Source organism: Lichenostomus cassidix, chromosome 5 (genome assembly GCF_008360975.1).
Source record: "Lichenostomus cassidix isolate B80296 chromosome 5, HeHo_3.0, whole genome shotgun sequence".
In the NCBI taxonomy this organism is placed as follows: Eukaryota; Metazoa; Chordata; class Aves; order Passeriformes; family Meliphagidae; genus Lichenostomus; species Lichenostomus cassidix.
This window is the reverse complement of record NC_139486.1, coordinates 10,043,065-10,063,705: the sequence shown is the minus strand read 5'-3', so window position 1 is coordinate 10,063,705 and position 20,641 is coordinate 10,043,065. Positions and strand designations below refer to the sequence as shown.

Sequence of the window (20,641 nt, the reverse complement as noted above, 5' to 3'; positions counted from 1 at the left end):
TGCACAGTAGCTTGCCTGTTGCTACTGTACCCAGCTGTATACACAGAAGTATCTTTGGAATTAACTTCATATAACTGTATGTGTATTTTTTGCCAAATGAGAAGGTATTTACCTGTGCACATAATGCAGCTCATGTATGGAATGTATAGCAAGCACCATTTCACCAATGTAGAACCTAGCCATATCTTCAGGAAGTTTGTCTTCAAACTTACTGAGAAGTGTCAGCAAGTCACCACCAACATAGTAGTCCATCACTAGATACTGAAAATGGAAATAAAGTAGTCAAGTACTGAAAGACAGCAGCTAGAAAAAAAAATTGAAGTTCATCAGTTAACCCCTGAAAAAAACCCTTTCACTATTTTTGTCTATGTGTGTGAAAAGTAGTCAAAATTGGTGGTCTTCTGTTTCACTTTTATTTATTTACTTAGGATAAAAAGGTATCATATTCCTTTAACAATCACAGTAAGAATGACACATCAGCATTTAGTTCCTATGATAAAAAAAACCCCAAACAAAATATGGCAGCAACAAAGAAGTAAATCAGGGTGAGTTTATGTCTGTCTTAACTAGTATCACAAAGAAAATTATCTAATATCACCAAAACTAATGTAGGTCATCAACTCTTAAACTGAAAATTTCCAGAGGATGATGAAAGAAAAAAAAAGTATAGTTAAAATAAATATTTAATGCAGCTTAAGTCTAACATATACATTTCATTACTACTTTTAGTTTTGTTACCATTTCAATACTACTTGTTGTTCCTGAAGTGGCACTTATCACATCAACATCTTCAAGTATGCATCTTGGCACATTTCACATCACGGATGCATAACACAGCTGGCAGGAGCTGAATGACACTATACATTACACTACTCTACTATACATGGATGCCCATGAAAAGCCAAAAGCACTGTCAAGCCAGAGGCACTAAAGTGAGAAACTTAAAAGTCAAAGATTAATGTTCGTTTGAATATATTTCAATGAAAAATAAACAGCCTCCTAGGCCAATCTGCAATCACTCTATTCGTGGAAAGGACCAATACTGATAGGGTGACATGAAAGAAAAGGACTCAGGAATGCTTTTTGTTTCTCATACCACAAAACAAAGATTATGTTTCAGATGTTTCATTGTAATATCCACCTAAATCCAGACCATCACTAGTACTACCAGTCTTAAGCCGTATTGCTCCATGTTTCCCAAGATGATTTAATATGTGGATTTAGGACTAACTTATTCTGGAGCTAAGTTTCCAAAGCAGTCATCTTATTTTTCTCCTCAAACTAAAGCAACCTAGAATCCATTGTCCCTGCCACAGATTCATCTTCCACAAGAGAAGCAAATGAAAGAATATAGGAATGCAAAGAACATAAAGTACAATATTAACCATTTCCTCACTATCTTTTGGATTAAAAGAGTGACTCCAAAAGCCAAAAGTTTTGATATTTTTCTCTATCTTATTCAAATTACAGCTTAATTTGATAGGCAAATTGCATCATTTATATTGAAATCAATCTGTGGGTATTGCTGCAAGGAACTTTAAACACGTACTGAACACTGTACACAAGCAACAATTATGTTTCAAAACAAAATACTGCAGACAGAAACCATCAATCTTCTAAGGGGGATATTATCTTGAAACAGTTTCTCTCAAATTCAAGGCAAAGAGACTTTATAGAGCCTTCTGTGGGAAGTGAAATATCCTGCCTGTCAGAGACAAGGTAATGCACTTCCGTCAGCTCCCAAAGCATTTATAACTCAACAAGAACTCAGGTGACCCATGAAGGAAGGCACTTGGATCACAGAAAGATGGTGAAACCTCTTCTATGAGGAAGTACAACTTTATTAATCTTTCAATTCAAAATTATCTGCTTGCCAGGAGGTGCTTCTCCCTTCTTATGGAGTTAAAATAAAGGCTGTACTGATGCTGAAATCTAAAGGTATTGCATTTCTTCCAAGGAAGTGACTACATCAAACAACGTGAGAGTAGCTAGAAATCAAAGGAAAAAAGGATATCAAAATACTCTCATGAGTACTCAGAAGCCTTTGAGGGGCTGACAGCAGTCGAACACACATATGCCCTTCTTCATGAATGAGACTGGGAAAGAAAATTAAGGGATTTGAATTGGGAAGAGACAGAGAACTTCAAGTCTCATACAAGTTCCCAATATTCATGGACTATGTTTCGCTTACATCATATTTGCTTCAGCTAAATCACCAAAGGCTTACTTAACCCATCTTGACTTAGACTGTCTCTTATGAAAGCTTTTTAAGAACCAGAAAAAAATTACGCTAGCATTTCCATGTAATGTCATTTAAGAACTGGCTGTTTAGAAAACAGTAATGCATGGGGCATTTGCTTGGAAGGTTTTAAAACTGTAAGAGCAGAACCAGAAAATTAAATCCAGAACATATATATTTCACAGAATTTTGTATTTCTTGCTTAAATGTAAGTTCTGCATTATCAAATGCTCTGTTAATATTAAATAGAGAGAATAAAACCCTAAATACTTTTAGACTCTCCAAAGCCAGCTACTGCTTTTCTGTGTTACTATCTTACCTTTTCTTTGTCTTGTTCTGAACCCTTTATCATACAGCCAGAGGCAAGAGCACTAGGTGGAGGAAGGCATAAGGCTCTCCCTCTGTTCAGGGTTAGCTTATGTGGTTTTGCATTTAAGAATCACTAGATACAATGCACAAACATCACTGGGAGGAAATACTGGAACCTAGAGCTTTCTCTTGCAGAGGACCAGGCTGGAAAACCAAACCCCATTGTCTGTTCTTGTTTTGTTCTCAGCTTTGTATTCCTTTCTACAAGGATCATGGATGAACAGCACAGCTAAAAGAGTAAACCAAACCTGCCCAGGTTCTGTAACAAGGCAGCACTCTCCAGGATGAGGAAAAATGTGGCTATAAACTTCTTCAAGCTCCAAAGAGAACTGAATAGAGATTTCTTAGCCCCTGGACAAGTACTGGATGACACAGAAGACAACCTTCTGTCTAAGTTTTTGGATGAACTGATTTCCTGATGTTTTTCACCTTTTCTTCATGCATCATTTACAATGGTAACTGAGATGCAGATCCACTCCATCTGTGAGCACCAGACATTTACAGGAGATGGGTTCTGAGTAACAGACCAAATTGGAAGGCAGCATCTCAGCACATGCAGGAGCAGACCTCAGGCAAGCTGGGAATCTGCTGCCTTTGGCTGCCGGGCAGAACTGTTGTCTTCTTAGATACTGGATCTTAAATTAGATGCTAGATGTCTACATTCTGCTGTCAAGTGAAACTTCAATATCTAAATGCCTTTGGGAACTTTGGGAAAACATCCCCCTCTATGCTGTCTTTACTATTTACTTGTTATCTCGCACAGCTAACAATTTTTCCTTAGCTAGCTCCATTCTTATAAGCTACTTGGAAATACAGTACAGGATGCTTTTTATGCAAGTTGATGTCTGAAGGTTGGTTCTGTTGGAATTTGAAATCATAAGGGGATTTGAAATCATGAGGCAGTGCCAGAGATAACTAAACTGTGAGAGATTGAAAATCTTGATCTAGCACAGATCATTCAATGGAAATAGCCTATAAATGATGGCCTAAGATGTGACTACTTATATTCTTACAATGTGCTTGTTATTATAAAAATACTTCAAACATGACGAAGTACTGTGTTTTGTCTCAGCACCCATGGAAAGAGTTAGAAATAGGCTCTTTTTCCCCTAAGGATTTTAGACTACCAAACTTTTAAATTACATTTGCCACTTTAAAACAAAATCTTGCTTCAAAAGACAATCTGAAAGTTTAAAATAAAATAAAAATATTTCTTGCACAGTTAACACCTCTCAAATTACTTAATTGCAACCTTATCCAAAATACTAAGTTTGAACATGGTATTTTTATATGCAAGGGGAGATTACTTAATTAAAGATGCTTAACTAAACCTTCATACACTACAGTCCTACAGAATTTTCTCACTCTCCTGGAACTACAGTCAGTCCCTTTGAAGTTTTTTTTTTCAAGGAGAAAACAAGAATATTGAAACACTGCTGTGAGGCATGAGGTGGACTGATTTAATGCACTTACATTCTTAAAATATACCAAAAATGAAGTTCTTTCACAACCCGAAGCTTTTATTTACTGATGAATTAAACATACCAAATAGTTCTCATCTTGAAAGGCATAGTGCAATGTAGTAATCCACTGACAATCTCCATTCACCAAGACATTTCTCTCCTCTCGGAAGCAAGCTGTCTAAAGGAAGACATGGGGGGAAAAGCCATTGTCAACATTAACAAATAGTTTTCACAGGATGAATATATATGGATGTTTTATGGGATTATTTCAAATTACTGAACAGAGGTCTCTATTCATTGGAATTCAGTCTGGGCAAGTGACATGCCAGGGAATCTCTGCAGGTTTCAGTCAGGCATTCAGTGACTCTAATCCTGACTGCGACTTTAAAAAACAAAACAAAACGAACAAACAAACAAACAAAAACCCCAAACAAAAAAAACCCCAAAACCAAGCAAAAAAACCCCACCACAACACCCCTCTCCAAAATCCCAAAAATCTCCACACTAACAGACAACACCCCCCAACACCAAACACCAAAAAGCCCACAAGCCAATTCAAGTCAAAAATAAATCGTTGTTCTATAAAACATTTTTAAAAGTGAGAAAGCATAACTTGTCACTACCATCTGTAGAAGAAAGACAATGGCTCTAGGAAAGTAAGTCTGATTCTGATAAAGACCTTTTTGAAAACAGTTTCATGTATACTTTTATTACATTACAGTCCCAGTTCCAGACACTGCTAACACACTATAGGAAATAAGCAGATTTTACTATTGCTGCCTTATCTTTGTCCGGTATAATACATTTTCATTTTCAGTATTCTTTCCTCTACTTCAAACAGCACACTGCAACACTTCAGAGAAGCAAGCTCTGTGTAACAGGTTTTCTCAGCATCTTTACATAAAAACAACTTTCATAAACTTCAAGCAAGTCCTCCTCAATAAAAATATATTAATGTTTTTATTGGATCAGAACTATCAAGAAACAGACCTTGGGACTCTTCCACTACTCCCAATCCAGAGAAGTATTATCAAGATATTTGACAGCTGCAGATTGAAGTGTTTGGATTCCAGACAAGAACTTTTTTTTTTTGGCTATTGCCACTTCTTCAGATGTCTCAGAAAATGTACTATGGAAACATGCCTGGAAAGCCCAAGCCTTACCATATACTGATTGCACCTTACAAATGTATCTCCAACTATTTTTCCCCCAAAGGAAGCAAAATTCAATCTACATTTTTACTGAAGAACACCATGCTTTGGTCACATTGTAAATTAGTAATCACTGGTGCAAAGAGAAGTAAATTGTAATTAAATGCCAACTGAGTGGTTTAACGGTTTATGAATGCAGGGCCAAAGTAGCGCTCTGCAAAAAAAGGTTGGCAGCTACAGCAGCTCCAAGTAATCCTATCCCCTTCCCGCAGCACCAGAGCACAGCACTTCTCAGATCTCCTGGCACCACGATGTGAGAGGGCTGCCAACACAGAAAACTAGTTTGTTTATTTTCAAAGACATCAGTCCCTTGATCCAGCTCACTGTGCAACCTCAAATAGCGAGGGAATGTTATGAACACCGAAAACCCAGTAATGCTGCTGAACACTCTGCATCATCGTGAATTCAGAGCATAAAACTCTCCTTCTCTGCTTACACTAGCTTAAAAGGCCTTGAGACGTGACTTGAAAAAGCATGACAGACTACCTAATCAGCCAGTCAGGACTTATTTGGAGCTGTCAACAGTAATACACTAATGACTATGTATTTTGCTGTCAGAACAACGAACACAAATGGTCCTTATCAACATAAATGGCATGCCTATTTTAGCTTCCATCCCACTTATGGATGTCAGGTGATATTCACTAACCTTTCCTTTATTTTAGTGGCTTCCAACCATTTGGTTTTTTTCCTTGCAGCTAGTACATGAATAAGCATGAATACATGAATACTGTAAACAAGTATTTTGCTAACTTCTTGCTATGTTTTATGTCATACACAACAATCATAAACCCATGCAATAACATGCTTCTTAGACCACTCATAATAATAATGATGATGATAATATTTTTATATAATAATAGATGAGGTGGATTAATAAAACACATGAAGTCCACTTTTTCAGCGGATCTCTCCATTTAAGAGGCTACTGTATTCTTGCAGGATTCATTTTAAAAACTAACAAGTTTTGCCACATTTGGGAAATTTTAACACCCAGATGTTGCATGAACTTGATATGCAGGTTATAACATCTTGCTCATCCAGAAGAGCCAAATCAAGTGAGCAAATTGAACAGGAAAAGACAAAGTGGTCCCACAGAGAGAAAGTTCCTTTATTGTCCTTTGCAGATGGGGAAAATCAGCAGAAAGAGAACTTTTTTTGACTGTTACTGTTCCTAAGCATGTATTGGGAAAACTATTGCTCATTATACATCCTTCATGCCTGCCTGAGAAGATAAGACAAGTTAGTTGCATGATTAGAATACAATTTGTAAACAGCTGTCTTCTCTACATGCAAAAGCTCCATCTACTTAGGCCACTTAATGAAATCACTTTAAAAATGACTGAAGTAAGCCAGCATAGCTGGATTTCCGTTAGAGTTTGGGAGACCTCTGCAAACATTTCTGTTTAAAATAATTCTGTACTGACCAATGAATTAACACAGCTGAAATCTGCATAGAAAGGGCACCAAATTTCCCTCATACAGGGAAAGGCTTAAGGCAGAACTGCTGATGCAGCACAGCTCAGGGTGTGAAATCTCCTGACAGCTCAAAGGAGAGCCGGGTGGCAGTGGCTGCCTCTAAAGAAGTGCATGGATGGATGGATGGACAGACTGTGACTAAATCGGGCAAAGGCAGTGGTGAAGAGGGGTTTAACAAGAGGGAGGAGATTTTGTCACAGGAAAAGGCCTGGCACTGACTCATTGAAAGGAAGGGAGGGACTAGGAAGGGCAGGCTGGGGGGAGGAGGTGTCAGGAAAGGGACAGAAGAATGGGACAGGGAAGGGTCAGCAAGCTCAGCAAAGCAGCTATTGCTTGCCCCTTAAAAGAACTGCTGCAAGTCCTGATGCACTACATGTCTTTTCTCCTCAAATCTATTGCTAATTTATCAGCTAACTTACATAATATTATATATGTGCCATAAGGTTTTCCTCTACCGTGCAGGAGCAGGTATCCTAGAAATATCCATCCTAAGAAGCTGCTTCTCACTGTGTATTCTTAGTATTCTTTCCCTAATGTGTGAAGTACCCATTCGCCTTTACATTTACACAATTTGTTGTGACAGTGTACACCTCCTTTTGCCACAAAAAAGCTTCTTAAACAGATTTACCTTCTTAACACATTTTGTTTTACAGTCTGAATCTCTGATTCCAAAATATTTAGTTACAGTTTTACTAGTTATACAAATCCTGTTACAAACTGTAGGATGCAAAGCTCCTTAACGCATGCTTTCTGAATGGAAGAAAGACCTTTTCATAACATTTTTGTATACAGCTGTGAATGTCATAGTAGCACCAATCTCAGCTTTCATGTGGTCTTTAACTTGCCTTTACTGTAAACAAAAATCTGGCCAATAAATTCAGGGTAAGAACTAGGGCAGACTGTCTGGTAAATGAATACACAGTAATGCTGAGAACAACAGATGCCTGGAAGGGACTGTCAGACTTGATTGCATTAAAACAGCTTAAGGAAAAAAAAAAGAGAAAAGAACGAAGCTCCTATGCTCATGAAATAATTCTTCCTAATCTAGAAGAGCTTCAATGTAATCTTCCTAATGTAATTTTAAAAATTCTCTGTGTTAAAAAAAGTGTTACTTACCTCTGCCCTTTTAAGCATTTCCCATTTATTCAGAATTTTCATGGCATAAATGCGCTCTGTACACTTCATTTTAACAACTGCAACCTGAAATAATAAGATATTTTTATTTAACAGAAGCATGGTCAGAAAAAATACAGTAATTTAAAGAGATCAATACTCACACAAAAGTATGGTCAGAGAAATACAGTTTTCAAAGAGCTTAATGTTAAAAAATAAATAAACTAAGTTACTAAGGAGGCATCAGTGATCAACTGAGAGACACATTGATAAACTACAGTCTGAGTCTTTGCTCCTTCTACATTCGTCCAATGTTACTACTAGGTGCTTGATGCACCATGTGTGGTCAAGAGCTCATGATGAAGTACATGGGGGATGATACAGGAGGAGCATGAAGCTTTTCATATGAAGATGTGTAGTAAAGCTGCATTGTTTCCCGAGAACAAGTGGGGTTTGTAGTCATGCCTGCAGCCACCAGGACAACATTTAAAAGGGCAGCCTGAGAAAACAAGAAAGGCTGCTGTCAATAGAAATACACTACATTTGACTAATTTGTTTTCACATTTCGGGTCTCAGAAACATTAAAGATATTTGAAAATTAGCATGCTTTTGTGTACTGTATGCAGATATTTTTAAAGGAAAAAAATATTCATTTATTCACCATTTTGCTTGAAGCATTTTACTATGCATCCTGTGTATTAGACTCGCTTACACTGATCTATTATGAACAGTAGCTCTGCACACAGCTGTAACAGTGGAAGAAAAAACAGAAGAATACAAAAACTTCAAGGCTTAGGAATGCAAAGACTTCATTTTGACCAAGACTTGTATTCTCAAAGACCAAAACTAATTCTTCTTGTGGTAAAGACATAATTTCCACAAAGATCTTCCAGTTGGCGAAAGAAAAACAGGCATCATGACTAAGACAGCAACATTTTCACAGGACTATACATGGACTGCTTGAATATTTCTGCTTCTATTTCTACTGCTTCTTAGCTCATCTCTATTTCAGATGCAGAAAACTAACCAGCTTTCATTGCTTCCAATAGAGCTCGGAATAGCCGTGTGAAAAGTAACAGGAATGACATCAGCTCACCTCCTCTGTGGCTTAAAAACTCTTCTCTAGAAAGGATTCAGCTACAGCAGCTTTAAGAATATGCTGACTATAAAAAAAAAGAATGCAATAATGCATCAAGCAGAACAACATTATAAAAAGTCTTAAGTCTTGAGGAGGGAAGAGGGAAATGTGATATCACCCTGCACCTTACTGGTAAAGAAGTTTCAAGTGAGGGGCAGAAAGACTACTGCTTCGCTAGTAACACAAGAACAGGATATTCACATTTAGCTCACCCTGCAGGTGAATTGCTCAGCCTTCCACCCCTCAGTGAGTGAAGCTCCACTCCCCAAGACATGTAGTGGATCACAGCACCTTCTACACACCTGCACAGAGTCATGTAATAGACACACAGCTCTAGAAAGAGGAAAGACATGGCAATCTGGCCCTAGACACAGCAGGGAAAGGCACAGCACTAAGCAGCAGCTTCTGTAATTGATGGAGAATAGCCAGAGCTACATGAGAATCTCAGTATCTCCTGGCCTACGAACACCTCCTGCAGACACTGCTCATGCTGCAGGGGAAGGATGAGCAAGACTAGAAAGTCTCAACCAAACACACGAGGCTCCTTGGCAGGCACGAAACTGTTCAAATGACCTTCAGTAATGGCCTAAAATGTAAACAGCCTTGCTCCTCTCCTCATCACAGTTAAAAGTCACTGTAAGAACCTCTCTTCATACACTTAATTGGGTCATTACCCTGATCCAGCTGAAGGCACACTGTAAGTCAAACAGTGCATTAAAAGCTTTGAGAAACTACAAGATGCTGACATTACCTACTACACTTTTTAAACTGTTCCAGATAGAATATGATGACTCAGGAAATGCCTCCACCTCCAGTGCAAGGACAGGGACAGTGCAGCACCGAGGTTACCTGCTGCAGAGGAACAAACCAACACTCTGGGGGAGATGCAGTTTGCCAGAGTAGCTCTGCCAGCCCTGGAGAAGCAACATTTAAGTTCCGTAACACCACAACACTAGAACTGCTCAGCCATTTGAGTACAAATACAGTGCACAAATCAGAACCCAGATATGCATCTACTGCACTTCATCTAAGGCCATTACTGTGCAAAAGCATTGCAGGATAGCACAAGTTTGGAGTGTGCTCAACTGCTGAACAATGATGGAAGCCTGGCATCATGGAGGGCAGGCACAGCTGAGGAGCTGTGCAATGTTAGAACAAAGTGGCAAATTAAACAGGCCTGGAAAAAGAAAAAAAATTAAAATAAGAAAGGATGCCAAATCTGTAGGAGCTTTTTAGCAATTCCCCAGCCACTAACTATATTAGTGCTATTTATTTTCAACTGAAAAGACTGCTTTAAAAAGACTGATTTAAACTTTCTGGAGGAAGATAATTGTCTTCTGTGGAAGAAAAAGTATAGTTCATAAAAAGAAAGCTGACTCATATTTTCACATTAACTGGTTATCAAGTTATGGCACCAGTAAATACACTGCTCCTTTAGTTACAAGGGCAACAGTGGGACAGTTTCTCATGTCAGCAGAAAAATTTGTTGAACCACACAGCAAATTAGGTAATTCCCCAAGAATTTTATCTCTGGAATGAAATCTTAGGACTGCTGAAGCTATCTCACAGAAGTGACAGAATATCTGCCTGACTAGATCTGACTCCTCAACCAATTCAAATCATTAGATTTCTTTTTTAAAGAAAAAAACATAAAAGCATAACCCAAACTTCCTTGATGTCTGAACTGAAACAGGGAAGCACAAACAAAATTATGCCCTGATAAACTCAGTGCTATTATAAGGAAGAGTACTGTTACAATATTGGAAAAGATCCTTTCTTCCATAAAATACCTCAGCATTTCCTTAAGTTACCTTTCTTTTACTTTCTTGATCAGGTGGCAGCATTTTTAAGTTTATTTTTGTCATAGAATGCTTTGTCTGCTTCTGAGATGTTGCAGTAGAGTTGTTTTTTCTTATTTTTACATGAATTCCTCCTTCTCTGGCATACCTCAAATTCAATTACAATAACCACACCGACTACTTTGCGAGATCAAACAGAGGCCTCTTATACTGCACTGGTGCTAACCATGCAAGATGTCTGGTTTTAAATATGATGGTTTTTATCCTACATACTGATCCACCACATCTACTAATGTAAGTTAAAACCATTCAGTTGGTGTTCAGAGGTATTCCAAAGGACACAGATTTGTACACTGCTACAAATGCCTACTTTAAGAACAAAAGCAGTGTTTCCATCTACAGAGTTTAAAAGTCTACTGGGCTGAACAAGTGCTCATGTTAAGCACAGATCAGGATTTAATATTGATGTTCACTCTTCATTTCCAAGGCTAATACAACTTACTCAGTAATAGAAGTTAAAAAAAAAAAAAAGTATGCTAAGGATAATGATGGGGGGAAATGTACAAGCATAGGTATAATAAAACAGCTTCTGAAGAAGAAGATCTAATAACCTAAAATATTCCAGGCCTGGAAGAGGTAACAGCTATGACAGACACAGGAAACCATCAATGTCATGAAGAAGATGAACAGAGAACAATAATTTGCTGTTTCTGATAACACAGACATTGAAAAGCATCAAATAAAATAAAAAAAAACCAAGAATAAGGAAATATTATTGTCACACAAAAATTCTGGAACTCAGGCACAGGGTGCTGTGGCCACCTAAGTACTTAGAAAGTATTTAAATATCTACATGCTTAATACCTGAGTAACACACTGCAGTGTGGGCCTCAGTGACTACTGACCACTGACTAAGAGATGTAGGCTGGGGAGCCCCTGAACCCTCAGCCACTGGAAACTATGAGGATTCAGCTCTGCTCTGTTCTTGGATTTTTTTCCTACACCTCTCTACCTGGCCAAAGGGGTGGGACATGGGCTAACTAATCCATACACCTCTGACCTAGAACTACCACCAGTAGTACCTGTGTAAAAATTAGAAGAAATTTAAACTTACTCCCAACTTGCATCTCATAATGCCAGGTTGAATGCAGAATCAGGGGGTCAAATACTCAACAATAACCGAGTGGTCTGGTAGATATTTAGGTAGTGCTGTTTTTTTAAGTCTTTAAAAAGTAACAAGGAAAAATTGCAGATGCAAGGGTTCCCCCACCACTGCAACCCCTCTTCCAGGCATGTCTGTATTGATTGATACCATCTGAGTTGATTAGCATCACTGTGACTCGTCATGCTCAAGACTGAGGCAACAGGAAAACTGCAATAAAGCTCAAGTATGTTTCCTCAAGGATTTCAGAAAGCCTAATGAATCCTAGTGCTTACACTTCAACCAACTTCAGACATATTTATGTCAAAAGAATGTATGAGTATTGGGGCTAAAGTGTAAGTGAGATCCACCTATGGTAACTACAAGCCACCACACCCTATCAGATTTGTATTACTTCTGCCATCCATTTCCTTCCCATATTTTGTGCCTCAAAGCTCTGTTTCACTCGAACTGCAATAAAATAAAATAAAATAAAGAACCAATACACCTAAAGTGGCTTTTCTAGACCTCAGGAAGAGTTAGTATTCTGCTTCTTGAATTGTTTTATAGGAGTATGTTGCTATGTTTTGATCTTCAAAACCCATTCAATACTGACATTTAGGGCTGCACTGTGTAAAGCCATGCCAGGTCAAGTTCCACTTTTCCTAATGTCCCAATGAAATCTACAGGGAGGGAATCTGAGCCAGATCAGCCTCTTCAGACAGGACAGAACTTCCCACACTGTACTGTGCCCTTTGAGTGACATGAACAACATTAGTAAGCAGCATCAAGTTACAAATTTTCTTTTATGTAAATGATAAGTATGGTGCAATAAAGTGCAGAAATCATTTAAATATAGGACTGGCTTTCCAGAAAACAATTAAGACAGCTCACAAATACTTCTTGGAAATCATGCTGGCATTTATTTCAAAGCAAAGACAAAAAAAGCTCACTAGGACACTATTCATGCTCATGGCACCTTAAACTTTCAGGTAAAACTTATCCTCGTGGATAAGGTGAAACTGACTGCAGGATGTTCTCACCAGAAAAGAGGAGGAACACAGACATACAGGTGATAATACTCGTGCAAACAGCTCATAATGGCAGGTAGTTAAGAAAAAAGGCAAACTCGAGTCTGGAATTCCCAGGCAGATACACACCACTGGGGACGGGTAAACATTACTGCCTTGCAATACAAACTCACTGGAAACTCCACACACAGCCACACCTCAGAAAAATAAACTTCATCTGGAGCAGGTGTGAAAGAGGACAATTGAGGTGATCAACGAACTAAAGAGCCTCTCATACCACTGTGGGAATAGAAAAAACCTTACTTGCTAGGAAAAAGAAAAAGAAGCATACATTATTGTTATTATTCAAGGCCAGGGTGGATGAGGTTCTGACCAACTGGTCTAGTGAAAGGTGTCCGTGGCCATGGCAGGGGGATTGGAACTAGATGATCTTTAAAGTCCCTTCCAAACAAAACCATTCTATGATTCTACCTAAAATAAAATTGGAAGGAAGGTCATCAGTAAATGCGGAAGATAAAAGATCTGTGTAGTCTAAAGGACAATAAAATTACATGGATAAAACAGTGTAGAATACCATGAATTAACCTTTGTCAGGAACTTGGAAAGGCTTTAGACATTTGAGGAGAGATTTTAGTCAAGCCTTTCAGCTGGGAGAAGAGACGAAATGTCATTTCAGATGTAAACAATTTATCCATAATGTCTTATTACCAGATTCATAATTGAATATTACATTCATTTCCTTTGGTTAAAGCTTGTTTATGCCATGTTTACTATTTCTGTCTCGTGCTACTGATATCTTGCACACTTAGCTACTGCAAAAACACTGCAGGAACTACTTTATCTTCCTGATATTCTTGGATATGAGAAGTCTTTGATACAGAGCTCATGAGTTAATAGTTTTAAATACTGCATCTTTGAGGAAAAACTGGTCTGGGCTGCTCTATCAGTTTTTTTATGTCTATTTTACATACAAATTCAAAAACCAGAATGTCTTTTGATAGAGTTCATATGCCATGGTGGAGATTTCCAAAGCAAAATCAGTTTTTTTGAGCATGTAGTATATACCTTCATGTTGTGCAAATAAGAAATCCCTTACAAGTACCAGCCAGAAAGATTCTGCAAAAGAAGAATAAAGGCCTCAAATGGCACCTAAGCTTCTCCTAGGGATCAGGGGGCTTTGCAGAGACAAATGGCTGCTCTCACAGCAGCACCACAATGAACTGTGTCTCCCCGGCTCCTTGCAACCTGCCTGTCTCCATAGTTACTTGCTGCTGCCACACAAACACACACGGAGCTGGGGAGGACTGAGATAGCAACCAGCTCTTTTGAAGCATTTTCAAAACAAAGCAGCTTCTTTCTTCATCCATTTCCACAGCAGAAAATAGCTTGCTTTGATTTAATTTTGTTTTTTGATGAAGAGCATACTGAAGAAAAGCAAGGCTAATTAAATACTTCTTCTGCATCGTATTCTGAATGCTTTGACTCTTTGAATAATTGAATGGAAAGTGTCATATGTGGTGTGCAATACTTTGGAATTCTGTTAATCTACAATGTAGGAAGGTACAATCCCTGCTGGGCACCTAACACCAACCACCAAAGCTTCTGAATAGGTGAGACAGCCTTAATTGCAGTCCATAAGCTCGCTGTGCCCCAGGTTAATTTCTAGAAGTACATCAAAACACTGAACTCAGTACCCTACAGCTGTGATTACAAGGTGGAAAGGGCACAAAGAGCTCTGCCTCTCCCTGCCAAGCACGACTGACCGCAGGAAGCTTAGGCTTTACATATTCACTTCTGACTCTCACTGCAACCTCAGCCAGTATCTCTCTCATTAGAAACCACATCACTGATCAAAACCTGTGGTACAGAGGGGATCAGTCTTATTCTCTCTCAGCCATTATTTTCTTCTGGAAACACATTTTTCTGTCTGTTGATCCCAGCTGAGACTCTGACTAAGCATCCTGAGTTGAGGTGACGTATTATTACAGAACACTACACAGATCAAGTCTGTACACAACAGCACTTACATGAAAAGGTATTTCTAATCCATCCAGAGCAGTAATACTTAGGTGGGGCACATTAAGAGTTTTAGTTATTTTTCTGCTAAGCAGGACCAAGCAGTTCCACCCTTCTGCCGGAACCACAGTAAGCATTGCTCATTCAAGAAATCCTTGCTAACAAACAAGGGAAGGAAAACAATTGTTCCAGTCCCATGCTGCCAAATTTCCAGGAGGTGTCAGCCACATTATACAATCAAAGTTCGTAAGCAAGGTACATTTTGAGGCATTCTTCCTTCAGCAGCTGCTTTGACTGGAACATGCTGATCTACAGCAACGTGCCTAAATGGTCTTTTACACAAAATGAGGACATGTGACCTTAAAGACCTACAAGCACATTACTGAGGGCAGATGAACCTTGCAAAGCAGCATATAAGAGTTTTTAGAGCCACAGTCTCCATACACAGTGTCCTCTTCCTATCCCTCTCACAGGGCTTACACCATGATTACTCCCAGTTCCTTTGGCATGCACAGCCAAACATCAAGCACACAGAAAGCACTTCTCAGGCTGGCCTACAATCCCACCAAGCTAAGGTTCTCAGGACATTTCAAGTTTCATTTCAAGTAACGGTCCATACTGTTGCTAGATGAAAGGAATACTCAGGCACAGGCAAACTTCAATCACAGGTGGATTGCTTTTTTGGTTTCTTTGTTGTTTTGGTGTGGTTTTCTAAAGGCTGAAAATCTGGAAGAGTTTTGCATTCTATGCTGATATTCCTTAAACCATCTCCTACAGACTGTATTTTCACTTTTGTGTAGCTCGCAAAAGTTATTTTCACTCTTGTGTAGTTTGCTTGTTTTTGTGTAGTTCACAAAAAACGTCACACTACACAACATACTCTTTCTTGTCTACAAACACAGACTTCTACAGACATTTTATTCATAGAAACCAGAAAACCATTTTACTTCTGATTTTATTTCAGGGGGCTTTTCACTTATTATTAGTTTTATTCCATGTGGAAGTTGTCCCTCTGTACATGAGCTACCTGCCTACATGACCCAGAAAAAGGAAAGACTAAAAAAGTGATGCTGGGGCACTCACAAAAATGTTCCACCCAGCTGGGTATATACCCAGGTGAATACAGCCTAGGAGATGAGGAAGAACCATGAGTAGTTTAACCTCCTTACAGCTAGCATTTCAAATTATAAGCCATTCTAAATGTCACGCACTCAAATAAATGTCACGCACTCAAACTTTTCTTTGTAACTATGAAACTTTTGAAAAAAATAAATTATGTTCTCAAGCCAGTGACTTCCAAACTCAGAGCCTTACATGCTGCTGTAAGGGATATTCAGACTTTCATATCACTCTGCTTGCAAAGTTGCTGGCTTCTTTTATGTGAAAGGAGATGTGCAGGTGACTAGAGAAGAAATCTCCAGGCTCTAAGCTAGGCTATTTCTGTCCTAGCATTATAATGAGAATTTAAGACACTTTTTGAGTCTTGCTTTCTCAGACATCCTGTGCTACAAGAACTTTCATTCAGGTGGCTTTTTTTGCATGGGGTTTTGTTCTCATATTGCTGGAAAAAGTCTGAAGAATCAAGTTGAGTTCTGCTAGTCTGCAAAGGAGAAAGAGAGAAAAAGGTACTGACATGCCAGTACAGATGTGAACTGGTGATTCTATCAATCTGCCTTAGATACTGATTTGGCAGCTGTGTTCACAGGGATAAGCTCACATGTGGTCTCAATCCTCTCTTTGGTCAAATACCATGTTTCCCTGGATTACATATCTTCTGGCAAAAATTGACCACTGATCCTGACTAATAACTAATATCATGCTTTTATTTCATTTAAACTATATTTCTTCAAAGCTACTGATTTATGCAAAAGTTCTTTGGTAAGAATAAAGCCCCTGGCATTCTCCAAAAAGTCCAAAGTAGCTAAACTGAGAAGAAAGAAATGTAATTTTCATCTTTTTTGAAGTCTACCTTGTTTAGCTGTTCAGTATTTAAATTAAACTACTTAATTCTAACAGGAATATTTTTAGTTTAATTTTGATTAATTTCTTTATACATTTAAACAAATATTTTATAGGTATTTTTTAAATGTATTTTTAGCAGATAAATGCCGTCAACTAATTTCCAACACAGTTCCCATATGTGTATGAATGTACTATGGAAAAATTACTCACAGTTCCTCCATTCCGTTTCCTCAAGTGTTGTTTTATACAAGTCAGATGCCACAAGTTCCTTTCAAGAAACTATATTTCATTTTCTTATTATGGAATGTCAACCTTTACATAATTATTATTTTATAATATCTATAAAATTTGACAGTTATAGCAGTGTAATACACACAAAGGTCAAAGCATTCTTTCATAAGCAAAAGGCACTAAGTACTCTGTGGCAAGAGGGATTAAAGTATAGTGAACTTAAAACTGATGATTCCTGTATAATTTGAAATGATCAAAAATTTCAAGCTGCTGCAACTATAAACTAAAACTTTTCTAGACAAGAGATGACCAAGATGTGGTATTGACAGATAACTAACACCTCTGACTCTGTGAGCACCACAGCTCTAACAGGATGGAATTTAAATACTCTTTCATTTCACTTCTGTGAAGTTTCATTTCCATTGGGGGGGATAGGATGTGTGAATTGTTTTTGTAAAGTTCCATGCTTTTCCAAATGAAAAAGTATGAAACTCATTGTTGATTCTGGCACTCCAAACACTATTAACTGAAGTTTCCACCCAGAATTTGTATCTCTTATGTACCTTAAGATGTACGTTTGATCCAAAGCTAAGAAAGGTAATCCTGACCTCCCCCTCCCCCCCAGCAAATATAAACTAAAGTCTCTTGAAATGCATATAAATACTTCATCTGCTGCTGTACTGAGATTTCCAGTTGGTCAATTCCTTAAGCAGACAAGAGCATTGTTTTAAAAAGAATGGAACAAGCACCATGGAAAACAGCCCTTTCCTTGAAGTTATACTGCGGGAAGGCATTCCCAACACTGAATCCATCACCAAGTCACTATAAAGGGTTCCCATTTTTGATAGCTATAGCATTCACAAGTCTAGTCCTGAAAAGATCCAGAAACCACTTCTAATCCTGCCAAAAGACAAACTGCCAAAACACTAATCTAAAATTCTTTAGATATCAGTGGTCGCAGCCACTATAGCAAGTCATTTGGCACAGCAAGACCAGAACAACATCAAAGTATCCTGTGCTGAGCCTTCCCATCTATATTGTATGCAGTTCAGGAATTTTGTTTCAGACTGTATCTAGCCTGATTTCCTGGACCAAACATGCTTTGAAGCTGTTAGGAGAATCAAACCCAGTGATTGATTCTTAGGCACTCCTTCGATCCAAAAGGCCATTTGGTGCACACCTGGAACAGAGGTTCTGGTTAGTTTCCTCCAGGAGAAACCCAGCTGGAATGTATGCTGAGTAAAATCCTTATGCAGTAGATGGGGGCATTGTCTTCAAAACTGAGCCACTGCTTTGAACAAAGTCGTAACAGAGAGGCAGACAGGTACCTACTACTGTCCTGATTCTTTTGGCCTTTTATTTACTTCTAAACCTCCCTTCTTAGACTTCTTTTCTGGACTAAGTTTGTAGCTCTCAGTCCGTCCTTAGACTTACCATTTTTTTTCCAATTTTGCTTTTTCCTGACAAACTTTTTACAGTAACTTTTTTCTCTACAAGTCCTGTTCAAATAATATTCAAGTGAATCATTCAAGTGAAATAACTGATTTTCATGCAGTATTTCCACTACTCTAAGATAACACTTCCTTTCTTGTAACAAATGTTGCACTCATCAAGTTCAACATCCACCAGAAAGTGAACTTTTGTCTCACAGGGCAAGATATTATTGCTTATCTGGACATTTTATTAAAATGTTCTACTTCCTTCAGCAGCTGTGTTCGTGATGATTACATGTGAACTACATGTTACCTCATCACATGGTACATAGATGATGGTACAGATGAAGGGATATTCTTGAAACATTAATTTCTGTCTTAGGTGTCCACTTTTCTCAAAAGTAATTTCTCAAATAACTTAAAATTGTGTGACTATGAAACATCACCTGCTACAAGTGCATTTGCACATAGAAACCTTGTTGCTTTCTGGAGCCAGGTCTAGTAGGGGCTTGGATTTTCTCTAGCCGAGTTTCTGGCTGGCCAGTGATATGCCTGTCCCACAATCAAACCCTACATGAAACAGTCTGAGGTGTCCAGGGCACACCACACTTGGAAGGAATGCCCACATGGCAGACAGTCCTGCTCTCTGTGGAGACAACAGGACGTGGGGATCAGGAAGCTTATCCTTAGCCAGCAGCAGCAAAAGCTGCAACCAAGTGCTAATGGGCTGAAGTGAACCACTAATGGCAGTCTCTATATTTGAGTGTGGCACTACTTCAAAGAAGTTTCCTGAAAGAAATATAAGGGGTTTTTTTACTTATAGAAATTCTGTAGTTAATAGCCTCTTTTGCAGACAGCTGTGACTTTAGTTACCTGTTCTTAAATGCTGAAAACGTTGTCTTTGAGGTTCTCCAAAGTCTCAAGTATCCTATGCCTGCTGCCCATGAATGCTTTTGCCAGTGGCAAGCCCTACCAGGCTTGTGTGATTGATGTGACTTTCATCAAACATATTAAGAAGTAAAGTTTCAGTCCAGGGTCCTGGGACTGGCGAGTCCTCAAAACACAAGGCGTTCCTATCATCCCAGCATGACTCAACTTGCTGTCCAAAAAACAGATCCAGCAGCCTTTGATCTTCAAAGATGACAGGGAACAGCCTTTGAGGCAGCCAAATACGTCTTTCTGCATTACCAGATTGCTACAGAGACAGGCAGATGGGTGGAGCAGCCTCTGCGCTCCTACCATAGAAGCAGCCCAGCTCTGTGTTAAATTAGAGCAGCACCGAGCAGTACATATGGCAAGTAGGAGAAGAGATCCCAATTTCAGCTGTGCAGCTGCTCAGGGGGACCTCCCCATTCAGGCACACATCCACTCGTTTGCCTACACTGAAGTCAGAATGACCCAGTCACAGAAGAAGCACACCAGGACACTGCATAACCTGCTTCAAAGGGACCTTGCACTAGTACCTACCTACATGCCACATCTGGAAGTATTTTAACACATCTGTATGAACTGTTCGTTCTCAGGTCAACTGTAACAAGAAATCAGATGCAACTGAAAGTAAAAATCTCTTACCTCTCCAAATGCACCCCTTCCGATCACTTTTATAATTTCAAAGTCATCTCGATGGAGTTGCATTTCCTTTACCAATTTTGTAAATGGTTTTGCTGTTAAAAAAAAAAAAAGAAAATTCAATTATAAAGAGAAACATTGCAAGCCAACCCATAAACTGGACATCAAAAGTACTCACTGCATACCCAGAGCAATAGATGATTTTCAACTATTAAAACTACAGAAGGAAAAAAGCTAAGTACACTATTTAATTAACAATTACAATTTTTTTAGAAGTTCAATTGCATGACTGGTTCTGCCTTGCTGCTAGTAAGAATATAGAGCAAAGTGGTCTTTCAGAAGGATTTCCCCTTCTTTCTTTAGGGTTTTGTGAATCAGTGAAGGACCACGTGAAAGGGAGAGCTCATTCATTATTGGTAAACCCTACAGACAATCTGTCCTACCCTG

General features: G+C 38.6%; 1 protein-coding gene across 13 annotated transcripts in view; it reads right to left on the bottom strand.

The window, feature by feature from the left end:
- Positions 1-20,641, bottom strand: part of CDC42BPB (CDC42 binding protein kinase beta) — a 92,885-nt gene that overhangs the window by 44,906 nt on the left and 27,338 nt on the right. For all 13 annotated transcript variants that reach the window (XR_014852429.1, XM_085061301.1, XM_085061302.1 and 10 more), the window contains exons 2-5: positions 20,198-20,289; positions 7,878-7,961; positions 4,154-4,249; positions 113-261 (exon numbers count right to left, since the gene is read on the bottom strand). Coding sequence is in view for 12 of the 13 variants with exons in the window: in XM_085061301.1 (XP_084917427.1) it covers positions 113-261; positions 4,154-4,249; positions 7,878-7,961; positions 20,198-20,289 (421 nt within the window). In the remaining variant the exon portion in view is untranslated. The remainder of the gene's footprint in view (positions 1-112; positions 262-4,153; positions 4,250-7,877; positions 7,962-20,197; positions 20,290-20,641) is intronic.